Source organism: Haliaeetus leucocephalus, unplaced genomic scaffold (genome assembly GCF_000737465.1).
Source record: "Haliaeetus leucocephalus isolate CR32 unplaced genomic scaffold, Haliaeetus_leucocephalus-4.0 Scaffold751, whole genome shotgun sequence".
Classification (NCBI taxonomy): domain Eukaryota; kingdom Metazoa; phylum Chordata; class Aves; order Accipitriformes; family Accipitridae; genus Haliaeetus; species Haliaeetus leucocephalus.
The window spans coordinates 6,673,870-6,693,404 of NW_010973187.1; the positions used below are offsets into that span (position 1 = coordinate 6,673,870).

General features: G+C 39.9%; 1 protein-coding gene across 1 annotated transcript in view; it reads left to right on the forward strand.

Moving 5' to 3' along the window:
* RELN (reelin) overlaps window positions 1-19,535 on the forward strand; it is a 320,676-nt gene that overhangs the window by 55,119 nt on the left and 246,022 nt on the right. Inside the window, exon 3 of the mRNA XM_010581098.1 lies at window positions 11,448-11,558. Within this exon, the coding sequence (XP_010579400.1) occupies window positions 11,448-11,558 (111 nt within the window). The remainder of the gene's footprint in view (window positions 1-11,447; window positions 11,559-19,535) is intronic.

The window sequence follows — 19,535 nt, forward strand, 5'->3', positions numbered from 1 at the left end:
GCCTCAGAAGGCACCTGTCTTTAAGCAGCTGAAGTGAATTTTAGCATCCCAAATCTTGTACTTCACACCAACTAAGGATGCTCTGTGATTTAGAACTTCTGCTCCCTAGGAGGTTTTAAAAGAAGCCAGTGCTGAAAGCTTTTGAAACTAGTCAACACAGGTTGTGTGCATCACCATGCAATCACTGTCACACTTGCACTGGTACTAGAAAATAGGTGTTAAATTTTATAATGCACCAATATAATTTGGTCGTACATTAGGACTTGGATAAACATTTACATGCTTTAAGAGTAACAAACAGGCCTTCAGTGGGTTGTGTTTAAGGTTTCAGTATGTTTCTAGGGCAAATTTAAGAAGTTTTAAAGCAAGGAAGTAGCTGACCTCTTTTAATTTTTTTTTAATCTATAAGAAATGTAATTGGAGGATACAAGCTGTAAGGAATTTCTTTCAGGATGTTTAGGAAAAGGTAGACCTGTTGTCTTATATTTATCTAGGTTTATATTTTATATTACAGATGAGTAGATACAAAAGAACACTGCATGTGTGTATTTTGATTTGAAAATGCCTCCTTATTCTCCAGTATCACTCAAACACATGCACTTCACGACATTTGCTTATCATAATTCATGTGTCTATAAGAGGATTTATATTTTAGCCTGAGGTAAACATGTTCAACAGCCTGGTTTTAGTTGGTGTGCTTCCTTAGTTAAAATTAAGACAGAAGTTCTTGCAAATGTTAAGATATTACTGGGTTATAATAAATTCCCAGTAGATATTATATGTGCTCTCTTCCATCATTCCAGCCTTCATTTTATTTTTTAATGCTATTGTTATTTGTGTATTGAGTAGTTGTTTGTCTTTTGAGGACAGCAGAATAAAGGGATTTACCAAACTCTTCTGAAAATCCGAACACTGCAGTAATATTCAGATGTTCTAAATAATTTATTGAGAGCACAGCCAACAATATGAAATTTTCATGTATGGGTATCAAATAGGCAACCTCACATAAACTTGAAAGGCATGAAAAATAAGGTTAGTCTTCAAAACGGAGGTCAATATTCTCAGGCTTAGAGTAATAAAAAGGTAATCGCAATAAAGATTAATCTGTTTTTAAGAAAAACCTTACGTTGGCGCATTTCATAGAAGCATGACAAAATTTGAATTTGAAACTTAAGGAGATTGGTGGTTGCTGAATAAGGACACAAAACGGTTCCAACATAGACCAGTGACCAGGCTTGCTTCATATCCTTTGTAGCTGGTGAGGTCTAGGAATGACCATCATCTCTTCCCATCTGTTCCTGAGACTTTGGATAAGAGAAATAATACACAATGACTGGCAAAATAAGTTTCACAATTATTTAGGTCTAACCATCATGTACATACTGTTAAAGCATATGTTGCTGGCTGTTATGTTATGCTCCTAACTTGCATATTAACAATATTTTGTTGCCCAGAGGTGCATTTTAACAAGTAACATGATTGGGTTTGTGTTTCTTAAAACTAAAACTATAAATGACCATCCTCGTTAATCGTTCTAGGACATAGTATTTAGATGATCATTTTTGTTTTGGCTATAGTATGCAATATAATTCAGTGGTTGAATTTTGACTGTTGGTGGCTTCTGCTAGACACCATTTTTAGAGACATAGCTGATGTACATTTTTGTGAAACAGATTTTGTTTCATATCCAAATTATTGATCTTACTGCTTAAACTTCATTAATGTTGTTCAGGGCTCTGAGAGTTATCAAATAGAGTAACAGACATTTGCTGATATCCTTTGGAGCTTCTTGGTACTACAACAGTGCCCGCTAAGTTGCTAAGTGTTAATGATATATTTGGCATAACACAAGAAAGAAGATAAATATAGTCATTGTCTCTAATGTCCTCGGGTGAGCTCTGGGTGCTGGGATGCTTAATTCCTGCTCAGCTCCCTCTGATGTGGGCAATAGCTGGACATCTAAATAGAAGCTGGATAATTAAGTTACTCTGTGTGAGTGGCTCTTGGTGGGCTACATCTCAGTTTGGCCATCTTCAGTGTTGACATCTACAGCTGAGCTTTACAGTCTAGGTTCCCTTTATAGTCAGTGGGGAGAATCGGGAATTTCTTGAGTGTGATTCATCTGGCCTGTTTTAGACATCAACATTAGGGTGAGATTTACAGGCTAAATGGGGTGACATAAATAGATATGATGTTCTCAGGAGCTTTATTTAGCGGCAGCACATATTCACTGGGCCACTGACTGAAACTTCCATCTCCTCCTTCCAAGAAGGCTGCCCCAACTGTGGGAATAGAGAGCAAGCCTCTCCCTGTGCCAGCTGGTATTCACTTGTCCCATACAAAATGCAGTGCCTGAAGCTGAGGGACAGTGGCTGGGCCACACAGACACTGGGCTTTAAAATATTTTAGGATATTTGCTCAGGAAATTCAGGTTTGAATTCTCTTAGCTAGGCGAGAGCCTTAATTACCCATCTGTTGGTTAGGAAGCAGGCTGCTAGGGCAGCATCCAGTCTTACCCGTCCTCTGTCAGGTCTCTGGGCTGTGCCAACATGTTTGGCAATGCCAGCTGGAACACAGCACCTTGCTGCTCAGTGTGACCAAGTTTCCATTGGCTTTGGATATGGTCAGCAACATATTTAAGTTAGGGACTTTGATGCGTGAGAAGTCAGGCTCTTGGGTCTAATGTTGGAATCATGCACCTGTTTTCAGTGCCAGAGTCTGTTTGCAGGTCTAACCATTGGACTCTTCACTTTTAGTAAGATGCAGGCTCTGAAGCATCTCAGACCTTATAAAAAAACGTGACCAATCTTTGTAGTTTAGGAATAGAAGAATAAACACTGCTTATATTGCTGCTGATGTCACTGATGCTGTCTTGTTATGAACTTTCAAAAAGATGTTATAAGTAGTGTCTCTGCAAATAGTTCTTTCACGAGGCTGATAGGCTACTCTTTGCATCAATGACAAATGATGTCTCTGTATATCATGTTACTGACATCTTGCCACACATCTGCAATCTATTTTCAGTTCTCTGTTGCTCATTACCAATTTAGGAAAGGAATTGAAAAGCTATGGAGACAAAGAGATTTGATGGAGCATGGGGCAGAACCACTGAAACAGTACCGTAACATGAAGCAATACCAGATCTGCTTTTAAGCTGCCTAGAGCAAGGTTCAAAACTTGTGCATTTTTACTCCCCTCATCCCAAGAGCCATTGGTAACTGGAGTTATTGGTGAAGGCATTATGGGTTAGAGATGATGCTGTTCAACACATCGTCAGTCCACCTTCAAGAAAAGTTCACTGGTGTGCTGTTGTGAGTTCAGTGCTTTGGTGTGGGCATTAGAAAACCATTACTTAAGTGAGAATGCTTTCAGTTGTAAGAGTGCTGTCCCTTGCCCGTGTCTGTTTATTTAACCACGCTGAAATGTCTTTCTTTTTTGTATTCTCCCACCTACCTGGGGAAAATCAAAACCAATATGAGTAAGAATCCCGTGGATTTTCTGCTTTTGTTTTTGCTGGATGAGGTGTAGACCTGTGATTCACACTGTTCTTGGGTATCTTTCTGGCATTTGTATTTGAAATTGCTGCATAATTATGAATTCCTGGATTTTGGTTTCTTTCGAAAGCAAAGTATTTCTGTGAGCAGTGAAAGTTAGTTTGATATCAACATATATGTCACTAGTTTTTTTTAAATTCCTTTTTTACTAATAAGGTTCTGAGCACAATTAAGTGTATACGGTTTCTAGATTCTTGTAACAATGCATACTCTATCATTAATTTACAAATACATTTATCAGCACACTATTTTGAATGTATACCTCTAAAATTCTACCTGACTATTTATAGATTGCTTACCACTGTGGTGTCTAACCAGTGTACCTTCAAATAAGACATCAGAGCTTATTCTCTTCTTGCTAGCAATTTAATCTGTAGTTGACATTTCAGGGGTGGTCTGGTATTTTAAGGATTTGGGCTTAGTATTATCTGTGCCCTGTAAGACAGCTCTGCGTGCCAGGATGGGTTTATACTTGGGCCACTTGTGTTTGGCTTTGCATGATGGTAGCATAAAGGCACCATTGTCCCTTCCCAAGTTGGTTCCCTCTTTTAGGCAAAGAACATCTTCCCCATGTCTATTCATCTTTTGCACAAACCCTTCCCCACTTGCTGGGACTGCAGGTAATGAATGAGTCCAGAAATCCACTCTGGGGGCACCACCTCATTTCAACTTTTAAAGCCGTTGTGAGCAAAGCCAGAGAGGGAAAATACGAAACAGGAGCAGCCTAGTGTGGGCTTTTGATCAGGTCATGTTGGCCAAGGGATGCTGAGATGCAGACAGGCATGGCACGTGCCCCTGCCGGAGCTCCTCACACTCACTGGGCTGCTGTTTGTCCCCCCACCCCAGCTCTATCTCTGAGCTGGCAAGGTTGGTGCCCATCCCAGCTCCATCTCTGAGCTGGCAAGGCTGGTGCTGGGGCAGCATGAGACCCTACTGTGGGGTGACCTCTTGCCAGTCCTGGTGGTGTGGTGGGAACATGCTAATGGTAGAGCTGTCTCTGCTCTGCCTGCTGCAACGAGCTGGTGCCTCTCTCAGCTGCGGGGAGAACATGCAGCACCATGACAATTCTGGCATGAGGTGGTAGCACACTGTATACCAGGTGGTTTTAAACCAGGGTGACAATAGTTGTCAAATGCTAGTAAAAGAGATGTTGTTTAGGAATTGTGACTAGAGAAGGTGCATTATCTTTGATGTCCCTGTTTTCATCCTCCTGGTATGTTGTGTGCCTAGTGCCTATATAATTGACATGGGTACAGTTTAACCAAACCCAGTATTTGCTGGTGAGGCAGCAGAAAATGAGATTCAGAGGGTAGTGTGTCTCTGTGCTGGTCTCCCAGGTGAATCCTCCAACTTGTTCAGGAGTTGGCTCTTCTTCCTGGTCTTTTGAGCTGTATAAGGGAAGTCAGGGTTTACATGCAAGCATGTGAGCTTGGGTGGTCCCAAGTACACTGCCATCAGATTGCATTCTTGCTGCTGGCTGTTTTAGGGAGTGTTAAGCTCTGCTTGGCTCTGAATATAATGTGACATTGATGGTCTGGTGTATTTGATGTTAGTCTCCATTTCTTTTTGCAGTCTCCTGTGAAAGCCACAGCACTGTGGAGGGACAGAGGCCTCTCTGAACAGTGCCATTGCACACCCTGACTTGCATTACTTAAGAGACTGATACACTTTTTGAGGAGTCAAGGAAAAAAAAAAAACCTTCAGTAAAAGTAATTTATTTCCTAAGAGGAAGGTTTCCAGCCATGGGTCAGCTGTGCAATGATGCAATATTACAGTATTATAAGGAACTGGCTTTGACCTTCAGAAGAATGTAAAAAAAAAGCCTGTCCTTGCTTTGATGCAAGGAAGTCTCATTTTGGGAAGTCCGCTGTCTGTGGTGATCCCATTTCACGTACCAAAATGATTTTCTGTTTTATTCATGGTATACAAAAGTGCAGTTTTACACTGCGGCTATGTGTCTTGACTCACATAAACAGTATATGGGGCTTCAAAGAGTTTTGCCTTTGTTAATTCTTTCTTCAACTCTGCTACATCTCCACTCATGCTGTTTCATGTGTCATATCTGTATGTCTACATCTAGTCCTTTTCCTTGCCTTAAAGTTTTTTAACTCTGTGACTGTCATCAACAGCAGCTGCAAATTCTGTGGAATTTCTGTATATATATCAGCCCTCTTAGTGACATTTAGCTGATGGTAAAGAGCAGCAAAATTTGGTAAGACCTGTCAGTGGCAGGTATCTCCTGAGATGATCCTATTCCTCCACCTGGCAGTTTTTCTGCCTTTACAGTTTAAATGCATTGACTGTACTTTGAGTATTTTGGATATCAGTCAAAATGCAGCTGTCTTTTCAGGGAGTAAGTCAGTCACGCAAGAAAATGTAAGGCAAATTTTATGCAATTACGTACACAGATTAATAGATTTCTATAATACTATACAGTATGTGTAGCATATAACACTGGAAATAGTGAAAATGATGTTCAAAAGAATGGCATGAGTTTCTTAGAAAGATCTGAATATAACTACAGTTCAAAACCCACTTTATCTTTCCTGTTATGCTGCTACCTCCACCTGTGGTATAATTTCAGCAGCATCTTTGCCAGCCTCCTTCTTCCTGACCCGCTTCTTCCTCGAAGCATGTCAGCTCCCAGCATCACCGGAGGCACCACTGTTCCTTGCCCCATGGGAGGGCACCAACTTCAGGGCTCTTGCAGAAACCTGTCATGGGAAGTGCGAGGCGTCTCCAGGGACAGGCTGCTGCATCCCCTCCGTTCCCAAGGAAATAACACCCCAAAGCTCCCCAGAGATGTGTGGCTTTGGCAGGATGAGGCCAGCCTGTGTGCTCATTTAGCCGGTGTCTGTAGCAACCCTAGGCGAGCACAGCAGCGTGTGTGTGCTGGGCATGCAAGGAGTTGCAGTCAGTAACCAAATTTTTTTGGTGGAAAATAGAACTGGGGGCCTCCTGGTTCTTAGAAATACAGTTGTTTGTGACCACAACCATTGTACAGAAGGAAGAGTAGGGCAAAGCAGCACTGGAGGCTATTTCTGTTGTATTTCCCAGCCCTGATATGACTTCTTTTCATGGAGCCATTTCCTAGGCTTTTACAAAATATACTGAAGTTATCCACCTAGCCCATGTATTCCTATCCATGTGATTTGTGGACAGGAAGGTTTCATATCCATCATGCAAACACTGTTCACTTGATTCACAAGGTAGAGTAAGAGCTGCATAGTGGGTTGCCATTGTGGCTGTTGACCAGCATGTGAGTGAGGCTGACCCACACTTCGCTGTTGGGTTTTACAGGTGGTTTTGCACCTGGTCTTTCCCCCCGGTCAGTGTGTGCGTCCCTCGTATTGAACATCTGCAGGGTTTCCAGGCCACAGCTTCAGATCCCATCTCCTCCTTTTCATCACTATCTCTCTGCTACTTTGCCCAGCCGTGGTCCCCTTTTCCCCATTGCTCCCTGTTTTTTCTCCAAAAAGTCTCTCTTCCCCTATTCCCTGTTCTGGTTCCAGTGTCATCAGCTTCTCCATCCTAGTACACTCACTGTCCTTTTGCTCTCAGGTCTGCTTTTGTGTCTCCTAAGTTTAAGTTATTGGGGATGGTGTTGGTCAAACTTTAGGAGCAACTTTGGTTTTGTGACATTTTGCACATTTTTCAGCTTTTTGAGAAGTGAGATTCTGCTGCTGTTTTCTCATCAGAAGGCTTAGACTTTTTTTAACGGTCCCTCCCTTTTCCCTTTTCTTTCCAACCAGCAGACATGACTTTCTGCTTTAAAACACTGAGAAACTTCCCAGATCAAAACATCATCGGAAATGATACCTCCACAAAGCACTTCTGCTCCAACAAAGCAATATAGCTGGACTGAAATATATCTCATGGGACTTTTTTCAGCAAGCTTTATTAGTCAGTGAGTGCTCTAAGAGTGCTAACTGAGGACAGAATCTCCAGAAATATTTAGATGCTAAAAATGAAAATGTCTCTGTTGAGCATGTGTGAACTCTGGTTTTTATTTTTTATTTTTGTATACATATGTAGAATATAATTTGTCCAAACTTGGAGGACAGTTCTCACACTTCAGAGTGGAAGAGCTACTGAAAGCAAAGGACACTGGAATTTTTCAGCCAGGGCAACGTAACATTTTCCTCTAACCTCATCTCAGAAATGAATGAAGTGTTTTGACTGAAATTCCTTCTCCCTTAAATAATTAAATCAGTCTGACACAGACACTTACCATGAAAAAAAACCAAGCGAAAAAGCCCAAGAGGGTAAAAGTTGGCAAAGATCTCAGGAACTGAAAATAGAAGGAAATGTTGGGCAACTTTTAAAGTAGCTGTTATCAGCTTTGCCTCTAATATTTGCAGTGTGCTGTTGCCTGATCAGTAGGTTGTTCCCAGTGCAGCCCTCTCAGGAAGATGTTCTCAGTCCCTCTCGCTGGGCTACTTCAAGGCAACTGACGGCTTTCTACCTATGTCCGCACCATGGGCTACCTGCTCCCACGGGCTCTCTCACAAGCTCCCTTCCCATCCTCGGTGTGAAGGGAGAGATGAGTCAAGCTGGGGCTCCCCACTTGCCCTGGTGCAGCAGCCAGGAGGACTGGCACAGGGTGCTGCTCTGTGGGGGGTGGCAGGGTTGGTTGTCCCCCCTGCCTGGCTGAGCAGTCCCCAATGATAGGAAAGGCTCCTCACTTCTTCACTCACTCAAATTCTCCTCCCAAGGAAGGGTATTGTGGAGGATGGAGTTGGACTTGTAGATGAGACTCACTGCTGTGTTGCCCATTGGGTACTATGGGGTGGGTGGTGGGGCTGTGCCAGAGCCCCCCTTGCCTGCCCAGCCTTGGGTGCTCAGTGCAGCTGTTTCCCTCCAGATGTTTTCCAAGGTCCAGGTGGCTCTTGGTGTTGGTCCTTGCTCCTGAAGCACCAGATATTTGGCATCAATGACCTATGGCATGAGCCAGTGTAAAGGCAGAAACAAAGCCTGGCAGAGGGGATCTCGGAGGAATCTTCTTGTTGCTCTCAGAAAGGGAAGCTGAGGGCCCTCAGTAACAAGCCCTAGTCCCTACATAAAATCATGGTCCTGTTGCCGGGCTGTGCATTAGCACAGCTTTCCTGTTCTTGGTCATTAACACTTGGCATGGTGTGTTTTCTTTCATTTTATGGGAATTTGATGTATTTCACCACTGGGTAGGGAAAAAAATCATCACTGAGAACGTCATGATTAATTTTTTTCCTCGTGAAGAACTATGAAATTATTCTGAAATGTATGACACATGTATAATAACAGCCTAGTGCTCTGTTTTTAAAAAATGTGCTAGAGGCATTGTGCAGTTTCCCAGAGGCTTAATGACAAAGCCATACTGTGTTGGAAATTTTTCAACAATAAAAAATGACCTATTACATGCTCATGTAAAATGAGGGTTGACAATCACACAAATATGTCCAAAATCAAATGCAGGCATTGTAAAATATCACTTCTTTCCCACAGAGAAACTGGTCACCTGTTCACAGTAGAATTTTGCATTATATCCTATTCAGTAAAGAATAAGATGCTTCCCCACAGGGAAACAAAATGGCAGCAAAGTACTGGCCCGGTGCCCTTCTATCAATGCTTTTCACTGACTGTTTTGCCAAGTCTTCAAAAATAACGCATAGGCATATTTTTTCAACATATGTTTTGCCTCTTTGTTGGTTTAAAGGCACAAAGGGAAGAAAAGGTTCTGCATTATTCGCCACTTCATCATCAAATGCAGGAAAAATTCATTGTTTGCTTGTTTGATTTTCTTTTTCTCTCCATAATACTTCTATTTTTTAGAAATCTAGTCTCTTTTGCTGCTTTTTTAACATATATATCAGAAGTGGCCTCTTAAAAATTGATCATATGGCTCTGAACCTGCATCTGCATTCAGGGAAGCGTCTATTGCAAAACACTGAAATTTGGAGTCATGGGAGCAGAAAAGTTGGATTCAGGAATTATTCAGTATACTATTGAATAATCAAAGAAAGGAAGATAATTAAATATAAAGAGTTGAAGAATAAATTAATCATGGTAAATATTGTTCCTCTGCTCAGAAAAAATTAAGCCACTGTCAATGTTTATATGTTCTTTAAATATTTAACAATAAGTTTAGGCCAATGTGTACCCCAGAGGAAACACTAAATGACTATTGGGATTTAAAAAAACCAAACTGTTTCATTGCTGAATGTGTATTACTAGTGAATGTACTAGCATTCACCTCATAGCACCTTGCTTCAGTTCCCCAGCCAGTCACTGGCTTGTGATGTTCCCAGCAAGAGAGCAATATGGGGAGGTGGAACGTGATGTGGGGAGAGATCAGAGTTTATCAGCAATCCCCCCAAAGTGGGAAAAAGGATTAAACTATGAAAGCAGAACCAGCATGGTAACTAAAGTCTTGATGCATCTTCAGTGTACGAGGCTACAAGTCATGAGACTCTTCTTCAGCAGGGAGATCTTTTTGTGTGGATTTCCTTGCAGGTTCTTTGCCCTTCATAATGCAGTTAAAAAAAAAAATCCTGTATGGTAGGCCATAGATTTGCAATGCGTTTTATCCACATTCAAATAAATATGGGTAAAGATTGTAGAAAAGGATAATATTAGACGTAGAAAAGGATGATATTACATTAGAAAAGGATATTAGACATCAGATGTAGAAAAGGATGATGTTAGACAGACAAAGGTAAGGAGAGAAAGAGAAGAAAATTTATCTCATTGTTATGGTATTTAATTAATTTTTTTGTAAAATTTCCTAGTTCTGATTTTCAATTCAGTGGTACGCAACCTAATGTTAGAATATTAAATTTAAAAAAAAATGGACAGGAGATTATTATGAAGCAAAGAAGGTCGCGTGCTGCTGTAGGATTAGAGAAGTCATTCTGGCTATAGAGGATATTGCATTTATATAATAGGAAAAACGTAAACCTATCACTTAATAATTTAAGTATTTCCAAGACAGAACTACTGAAGCTGATGTTAAGTATACAATGATACAATCTGAAAGATACCAAAGTAAAAATGTAAGAATTATTAGTGTTTACAGGAAGTAAAGAAATATTGCAAGATTTATCAATCCTGACAAAGAATATATAGATTCCTGTGTTACTTGTAGATGCTATTTGAATGATTACTTTATTGCTAATATCTAAGAATATGTTAAAAATACATTAATGAGTTATTTAAATGCATATAATCTGTAATGACTCAGATGCCCATATAACTTAAGTGTATAATACTATAATATACATGATAACCGTAACTTAGCACTCTGTTTAGGTCCAGAAAGAATACCATAATCCTGGTTATTTCATTGCTTTTACTATATTCTGGTATCTTGACAATTACTTACAAGCCATATATTTCAATGCTATGTTTTACTAACTCATTGTGCATTTAGTGTATAGTATAGTTTTGTGCTTCTAGCAAAGGCAACTGCCCAAGCAGCGATGGCCATGACCACCCTTTTGATGTTCATTTCAGATCCTGTTGTAATGCTCAATTTGTGTCTACTTCCTGCTGCAGATGATTACTGATACAGTACTTAAGATTCATTTAGGAATAGAAGCTCATTCAAACACCAATAAATGCCAGTCGTTTACCTCTAAAACAATCAATTTTCTTCAAGTAAACCCTGAGGAAGTTGTACAGGAGCATACCGAAACTTGGCACACACAGCTTGAATGCTGAACAAGTTGTTTGGGCAAATTACATGGGAAAGCTAATTTAAAGTCACTGAAGTGTCATAAGTATTGGGGGAATTCAGATGAATTCACTGTACTGAATGATGGGATCTCATTCAAGGGCAAGAGTCTGCTCACAGAATGTGTATAGGATCTTAAGTACTGCTTATAAATAATTACACATATTTTATTTCTCTCATTTCAGTGACTATTTCGACAAGCACCTTCTTTGATGGCTTACTGGTAACTGGGCTCTACACCTCTACCAGTGTTCAGGCTTCCCAGAGTGTTGGTGGTTCCAGTGCTTTTGGATTTGGTAAGTCCAGTGTAATTTATATTCTGCAACCCAGGCTAATGAATACTTGGTTGTACAGAGGACACCAATAACAACACAATTACTGAAACAGGTTAATTTAGACTGAGTAATTGACAATACATGGAAGTCAGTGGGAGTCAATGAGATAAGGCAGTAGTGGCTTTTAGACAGCTTTTATTTCTTCCTCCACTTCCTTCTTCTTTGGTCGGGTCTGGTAGTGGTATACTGAATTATATGAATTTTAAGAAAGAAAAGCTTCAGCATCTAAACTGGTTGAAATACACCATTTAGAAATGGCTAACATTTTGTATAAACTAAAGCATTTAGCCCAAAGCATCTAACTGTTCTTGGGCTGAAGAACTGATTCCTTTGAGCTTATGTCAACCTATTTTTTCTATTCACTTAACAATAGCATCTTCCTTAAAAACAGAATGCTGGTCAAGGTACTTTATATAACCAATTATTTTCCATGTACAAAACCCAGAATTGTAGTAAAAGGGGGAGGACAGGTTTTGCAGAATTATTATATATTTCAAGTTCTGCTGTAGCATTCAGCAGTGCAGCCAGGCCAGTTGTGCTAAGGACAAGTGCTTTTGAAAAATCTCTCCTAAATTTGTGCAAGTAATTTACAGCTATACCTTCTGCAGTTTGTTATTTGGTAGCATTTTTTATATCCTTGCAAATAATTGTAAGAATTGCATTCTTCCAGTTGGAAGAACTCAGTGACTCCTAACAAGCAATCTGGGGTGAAGGTACAAAAATAGGTACCAGTTGTATGGGACACCAACTGCGCTGCACTTGCAGTAGCATGTTTAAATGTTCATTGGTCAGTTAGGGTTAAACTTCAGTACTTTCTTCATAATAATCTTTCATGACAATTATGTCTGTTATAAAGCATGTGAAAAACGAGTGGCCTGGGCATGTGAGTGTCGTACAGCAGGCATACGTTGACTTGTAAATGAAAGAATGCAACATAAATAGCACATTATTTAAAACTGTATTGAGGAGTAATTTGAGAAGGGCTTTGCCTTTGTGAATAGCACCACCGATCAGCCACAAACCTTTTGCTCGGCCTTTCAAAGGGAAGAGCACAGCTGCCACAGTTATTTCATGTCTTATGCAAAATGCACTGAAAGATCCACTTTTCTGGAAGAAGTAGTACTACTGTTTCTCCTCTCCCACCATACTCTTTACAAGATGAACAGGATCTGATGGAGTAAGCAAGGCGGAAAGCACTTATCAATGTGAAATTTTTGGGATGGTCAAGTTACTGGCAAGCTATTATCTTGCCACAAAATAGGTGTTTGTATCATGCCATTGGGGACATCACGGCCCTGTACGGCAAACTCACTGGGCAAGGTATACAGGTGATGTTTAATCACATCTAAATATTTAAGAATGGAAATTAAGCAAAATTTTAAGAACCTAAATAGCTTTGTGCATTTACAGATATGTCTGTATTTTTTCCTAAATTTGTATCTTCATCTGTAGAACAGGGCTATTATAGTGGGTGTCTCACTGAGACAGATGTTAAAGTAACATGTGATGTGTGACAGAAAAAAGACGTGGCCTTTTTTAATTTGCCAAAGGTCATTTTCTATCTCTTGTGTTACTTTAACCATTCAGTCACTGGTAAGATAACAAACAACTAAACTGGTGACACGTGTGTTCTGCAGACCAAAAGAAAATCCAAACCTACAGGCTGGGAAAATACAAAAGCAAAGAGATGCGAAAGCAGTCACGCGTGGTTGGAGCTACTTCATTTTGCTTGTCAATACAAATTCTCAAACATCATGCCCAGGGGAGGTCTGCTGCTCTGTCTTGAGCATGCCTCCGTCCATGTCAGAGAAAAACTGCTGCCATCTCTGACATTTCTTTTGAACTTTCTGCAGACAAACTGTAGGGTCAGTTGTGTTACAGTTGTTAGCTATGCAACATTTTGAATAAAAATCTCATTTTGCTGTTTTTCTTTGCCATCTCCTAAGCTTGCATATATATTGAAAAAGTACAGTCTGAATGTTTCAAAAGAGCTGATGCTCTTGTGCAGTGTCTGTGGAGTCACAGTAGAAAGTAAACAGTGAAGCAAAAATGGCAATGGCTTTTAAACTTAATTTTATGTAGATGTTCAATCCATGATGTACTGATGGCTTCCAGGATTGAGAACTACACAAACGTTTCCTTTTTCTGCTCTGCAGTGAGAGATGAGAAGGTTGGCCTGTTCCAAAAAGCATTTAGCATGCAAATGATATGCTTTTTAAAACAATTTGGGAGCTTTAAAGATTATTAATATTTTAAAATCTACCATCTGCAGTAGAAAAAGAGAGTAGTCTCCACAGTATTTAATATATTGTTTAATAAAATAGTAGGTGGGAATGGCATTGTTTTGTTTTCTGAAGAGAACATAAAGCGCTTTCTCCAGAAAACCTGGATCCATCTGTTGTGTCATCATTTCCAATTAGCAGAGAAGCTGCTCCTCCTTTCCAGCAAGTGATTGTGGTGTTCAGGTTAGATTTAGCTTGCTGGAAATTATTTTTTTTTAAATGTCAAGGACTATGTCAGGTTCAGAGACCTTAATTCAAAGACTTATGTGGTTTATCAGAGATTAGACGGGGGGGTGGGGGTGAAGCTGGGCCTTTAAAACCTGAAGATAGCAATATTCTGAAATTGGGTTGATAGCGGTTGCTTACGGAGCAGGGAAGAATATTTTTTCTCCCTTGGAATATTACCATTGAAATGCTCTTGTCTGTGTTACGCAGGAGGTCACGCTAGATTATCATAATCTTCCAGTCTACCCCGACAATATGAAGTCTTCCCAACATACATATATCTGTCTTTTGTGCCATAAGTTACTGTATTGTGGCTGCAATTATCTTTTAATTACCCAATTTAGGAAGTTGCTTGACGGAGACACAATCATTGTCAGTTATCACAGTTAGTTAACCGTGTCAAGAAGCTTTGAAGAAAAAAGATAAAATACATTAGTGCTAACAGAGTTAATTCTAAGGGTTATGTTTTCTTTCTTTTTCAGTATATGTTGTATAGCCAAAGCAATAGTTTCTGGTTTCCTCTGTGGGGTTACACTGACATGAAACTTGCTGAAATTTTTATTTGGGAAGCCTTCTAACAACTCTTCTAGGGAGAAATGGGTGAGCTTTTGGGGATAAAACTTAATAGTGGTTGTAAATATTAATCTTTTGTCCCAAGCTGAACCATTGTCTGGGTTCAGATTAAGGTAAAACTAAAACTGTAAAGCTAAAATTAGAACTGGGATAAAATATAAATGTGTACTTGAATCTTCACCACCAAGCTGTGAGGATCCTTCAGCAAAGAAATGATCCTTAAATCTAGCTTTTAAGGATAGTGTTTCTTTCTTCGTTAGATCCCTTGATACAAGAGATACCCAAGTTGCATCTTTCCAGTAGCATTTCCACTCTCCTTTCCTGATCGGTGCAGTGCGTACCTGGGATCATTTCCACATCCTTCAGCGTTGCCTGCTGAAGGCTGAAGAGCAATCCCGCTCTTCATGTCCCCCTTTCTCAAGCCACATTGATACCCCTCAGTGTCACTCACACCCTGTCTCTCTATGGAGACACATTTTGGACTCCTGTGGGATCTCTCCATCCCTCAGTGTCCTTCCCTTCTTCTGCTTTTGACTCTGAGGGTCCTTGCTGGCGTTTGGCCTTCTTTCGACAGCTTGGATTATCTGCTGGCTGTGCTCTGGTGTTTATCAGCCCACCAAGGCTAACGTCCCACACAGCCAGAATGTCCATACCATCACTTAGGGGCTCTCACTGCTTGACTTATTCCAAATATGTGAGAGGAAAGTGGGAGACAGGAGTATGAGAAAACATGTTAGAAAGTTAAAATGCTGTGGTGGGTTTGACGGGAACGATTGCTTGCAAATGAGATTAAGGTTAAATGGGTCTGGTGGGTGATAGGGGTACAGGTCTGTAACTTGGGATAAGTATGAAAATACAGCTCAGCTCCTCCGAAGCCATGTGCACTGGAAAGCGAGGAACGCAGTATCATTTCCACAATTAAAGGAGAAGATTACAGCATAATCCCTCAGCAGCGATAAGGAGCGCTGTGTGTTGGGACCTGAATCTGTCTCATTACACGGGATCGTCCCCGCTGACAGGCTGGTTGAGCAGACAGACGTGCTGGGCTGTGCACATCAAAGTTTGCCTTTGACCTGCCAGTCATACTGCATCTCCGCGCATTTGGGTTCTTCCCAAAGCTTTCTGGCTCCCTGGCAGATTTGCACATCATGCGCACATGACAAATTATTCAAAATTTAAGTTTGGTGTAATTAGTTTCTTACAAACTACAGTGGAAAATGTAAGCCTTTATAATTAAGCCCCCCAAAACCTAATCTTATGCAAAATCATGATTACTGCACTGATATCTACCTTCTAATAAATGTGGAATAAACAAGTAATTTCATTATAATTTTTGTATATGCATTAACATTTCAACCTAAATTGAAAAGGTCCTTTTGGAAGTCCATAGGCTCTATTATGGTAGAGACAGTGGATTCAAAGCTCTCATTACAATGGAAAGTATTGCCTCAGGCCTAATTGGCTAGCAGAAAATTTTTGGTTTATCTTCTGTGTAGGTTTATACAACTTGTAATTTACTATCTTTTAAAACAGATGTCTACTTTCTACTGCAAGGTCATAAACTGCTGGCGAATTTTAGATTTTCTTTAATTCTGTGGGCTACTTTATAAGAGGCTATGAGAGTGATGTTACCTGGAAACATTTTAGTGCCTGAACGGGGGAAATGCATCTGCTAGAAAGCAAAAAAATAGAATATGAAAGATCCTCTTGCAATCTCTCCTCCTTTGCAATTTTTTGTTTCTATACCATGAAGGTGATCTCACCTACTCTATGTAATATGTTGAGTCTCTGGGCTTTTAAAAAAAATAAATGAATAGTTACAAATGTTCCTTAAAATACGGTGAACAATAAATTTCCTAGAGGAAATCTTGGGAAGAGCAATCACCCAAAATAATTTACTTGGCATTGCATTTTATCTTATACTCTTTTCTTTTTAAATTATTCTATTGCTTTTTGACAGGATTAAGGCAGCCTTCACATAATCCTCTGCTTGGTATTTTGGTGACATACATGTTTGCATAGCAGACCAAAACCAAAAACCCCTTTCAGTTTGTAGACAAAGGATCATTTTGATTCAGCTCTGTATGAGCTGGGAATAGGGGAAAAGGATAAAAGTAGTTTCCTGGTCCCATATACCCCTTTGGGTCGCAGGTCATGAGCAGTTTTAGGGCAGAGTTACTGTAGGTGGATGTCATCGGTGATGCTGCTGGTTTCATCTCCAGAAGAAGAAGGGGAAAGAGTGTGCCTCGGTGGCTGAAGGGCACCCACAGTGTCATCCCAAGGGTGTACCACAGAAAATGTTCTGGTCGTGCTCGCCAGCTCTGCCGGTGCATCAGTCTGGACTGTGCGTTGGAGGCATCTGAGGCTCCCACTGCTGCTGGACGGGGCGTGTGGTTTCAAGCCTTCAGAGGCTTGGTTTTGACATTAGTTTATGCTCAAACACTGATGGTTCTGGGGCAGTGTTTTGCTTTCAGTTTTTGACAGATAAAGGAAAATATCCCCCACTAACATTGTGAGATGGAAAAAGGCCAACTGTTGGATTTTTCTTGTTAGGTGAGCCTATAAAATTGATCCCTCCTGCTCAGTCTTTGCCTCTCTGTGCTTGTTCACAGCTTTAAAAAGTAAGGAATAATCAGTAAATGCTAGCTTTTAAAAAAAGTTTTCAGCTATGTACATGCTACCGCTCTTGAAGTGCAGTTTTGTAACTTACTGAAATTGCTGTAGATCCCTGGTTTACTTTGTGACAAGCCAAATGGGCTCCAGGACCCTCCCTTCACACCGGAGATGCTTGCCAGAAACCAAACAGATGGTAAACTAGGAAGAAATGACCCTCGGCATTCTCATTAGAACAGTTGGGGAAATTTTAATAGGCCCCCATTTGCCTCGTGCTGTATCTAATACCCTTTGAACTGCCACTTTTTTTTTTTGTTTGTTACAAGTCAACTACTGCCATGTATATTTTAATAGGGTTTATCAAATACAATTTGCCCAGAAGATGTACCAGCCCTCTGCTGCTAATTAGCAAAGTTTAAATAATCACTGAGTTCTGGAATAATTGGAAAGAAACACTGTTTTTCCTGCCAATGCATAATTACCAATTAACAGGAAGATAAAATATCTGTATAGCAGTCATATCTTGGAGAATTTGTTAACAGTCAATTAAATAGTGAGTTGGTGCCAAACTGACAATGGTCAAGAAAGTTTACATTTGAGTTTAGTTTAAAGATACTCCCCCCTGCAAATGGTATGTAATGAAACCATAATGATGATAAAAATTTCAAAACTTGTGTGTCACAATGTTTAATTACTACTTAAATGTCTTTATGGCCAAAAGTTGACAATTTCTACAAGTGGTTGACCATCATATGTGCCTTATAGAAGGGGTTTCAGCTTTATTAACATGACATATATTCATTATCATGGCATAGGCAGTAATTGCCCATGCTTACCCAACAAGGAACTGTGTCCCCAAGTATTTTAGCTTCTGAGGAGGAAAATTCCCCACATGTAACTGGGTAAGGCAGAGAGTAATGCCCCAAGGTTGGAGAAACAAGCTAGCCAGAGAGGGACCTCCACAGAAAATACTTAAACTGACCTAGTTTGAGTCTAGTTTGACCCAGTCCCATCACCCTGAACACTTTCATCCATTTCTGCAAGTACTCTTGTATTTGTCAGGTTTACCCTAACTCCCTGCCACAGCAGCAGCAGCTCTTGGACATCAAAATCCAATTTTGCCTAATCTGCTAAGAAGCTCTGAGTTACTCCACAATTTAGCATTCATAAAATTGAGTGATGGTGTCTGCTCTATAATTTATTTCAAATGTCTTTGGAGCGTTACGAAGATGATAGTAAAATAACTCAAGCTTTTAACCTTTCAAATACACCTGTAGCTCCTGCTACTATCTGTGTGGTCAAGGTTGAAAAGGAGAATGAACCTCTGTAGAAGTGTGGCATGTGTAACATTGCTTATATTTGTTAGCTTTGAATAGCATGTGCAGGTGGGTGTTTAATGCTATAGGCATCACTTAATGCTTTGCAGATGAGATGAGAGGTGGTCACTGTACTGGAGATGCAGAGGAACGTTTTCCAGTGTGGCAGTGCTTGTAAAGGGGCGCCCTGGCATTTTCAAACAAGAAAATGCCTTTGGAGATAGTTTTACATAGCCAAAACCAAAGTGCTAATTGAAGTGTTGGGGCCAATTTTGGTCTAATTTAGCAAGTACATTTATTCAGTAGTGATGTTTTTTCAGGTCTTGTATACATCTGTTTTTCTCCCCTGGGTGCGCTGGAAAATGGTATGGGGAAAAGTTAGAGCATCATTGAATTTTAATATGATTTTTTTATTGCATTTTAATTTTTAATAACATGCATGTAGTAAAAAACTGATGTAAAAGTTTGTGAAGTGATGAGATCAGGTTTTTTGTTACCTCATACCTCTGAGAAGATTCTGGTTCCAATAAGGTACGGATTTCATTAAAAATATATTAAGAGATTAAAATATTCATTGTGACAGGTTGTTGATTTTTATCTGTACTAATACGTATTGAAAGTAATTAGTAACACTTTTTAAAGTGTGCAAATTGTAGGTCCTTTTAATAATGGAAAATAATACTTATATCAATATATACACACAACCCCATATACATACACATATGTATTTGTTCCTCACTCTCCTTTTTTCATCCTAATTTCAAATACCATGTTCAACTGGTGCACTTTGAGTGCTGTTAACCAGCATGTTCCAAATTTTTATTTTTTGTGAAAACATACACAGTGGGGTTGTGGCATTATCTCCATTTTACCAACAGTAAATTAAAAACAATAATTAAGATCGAAAGTATCCTGCAAGTCTGGTGCCT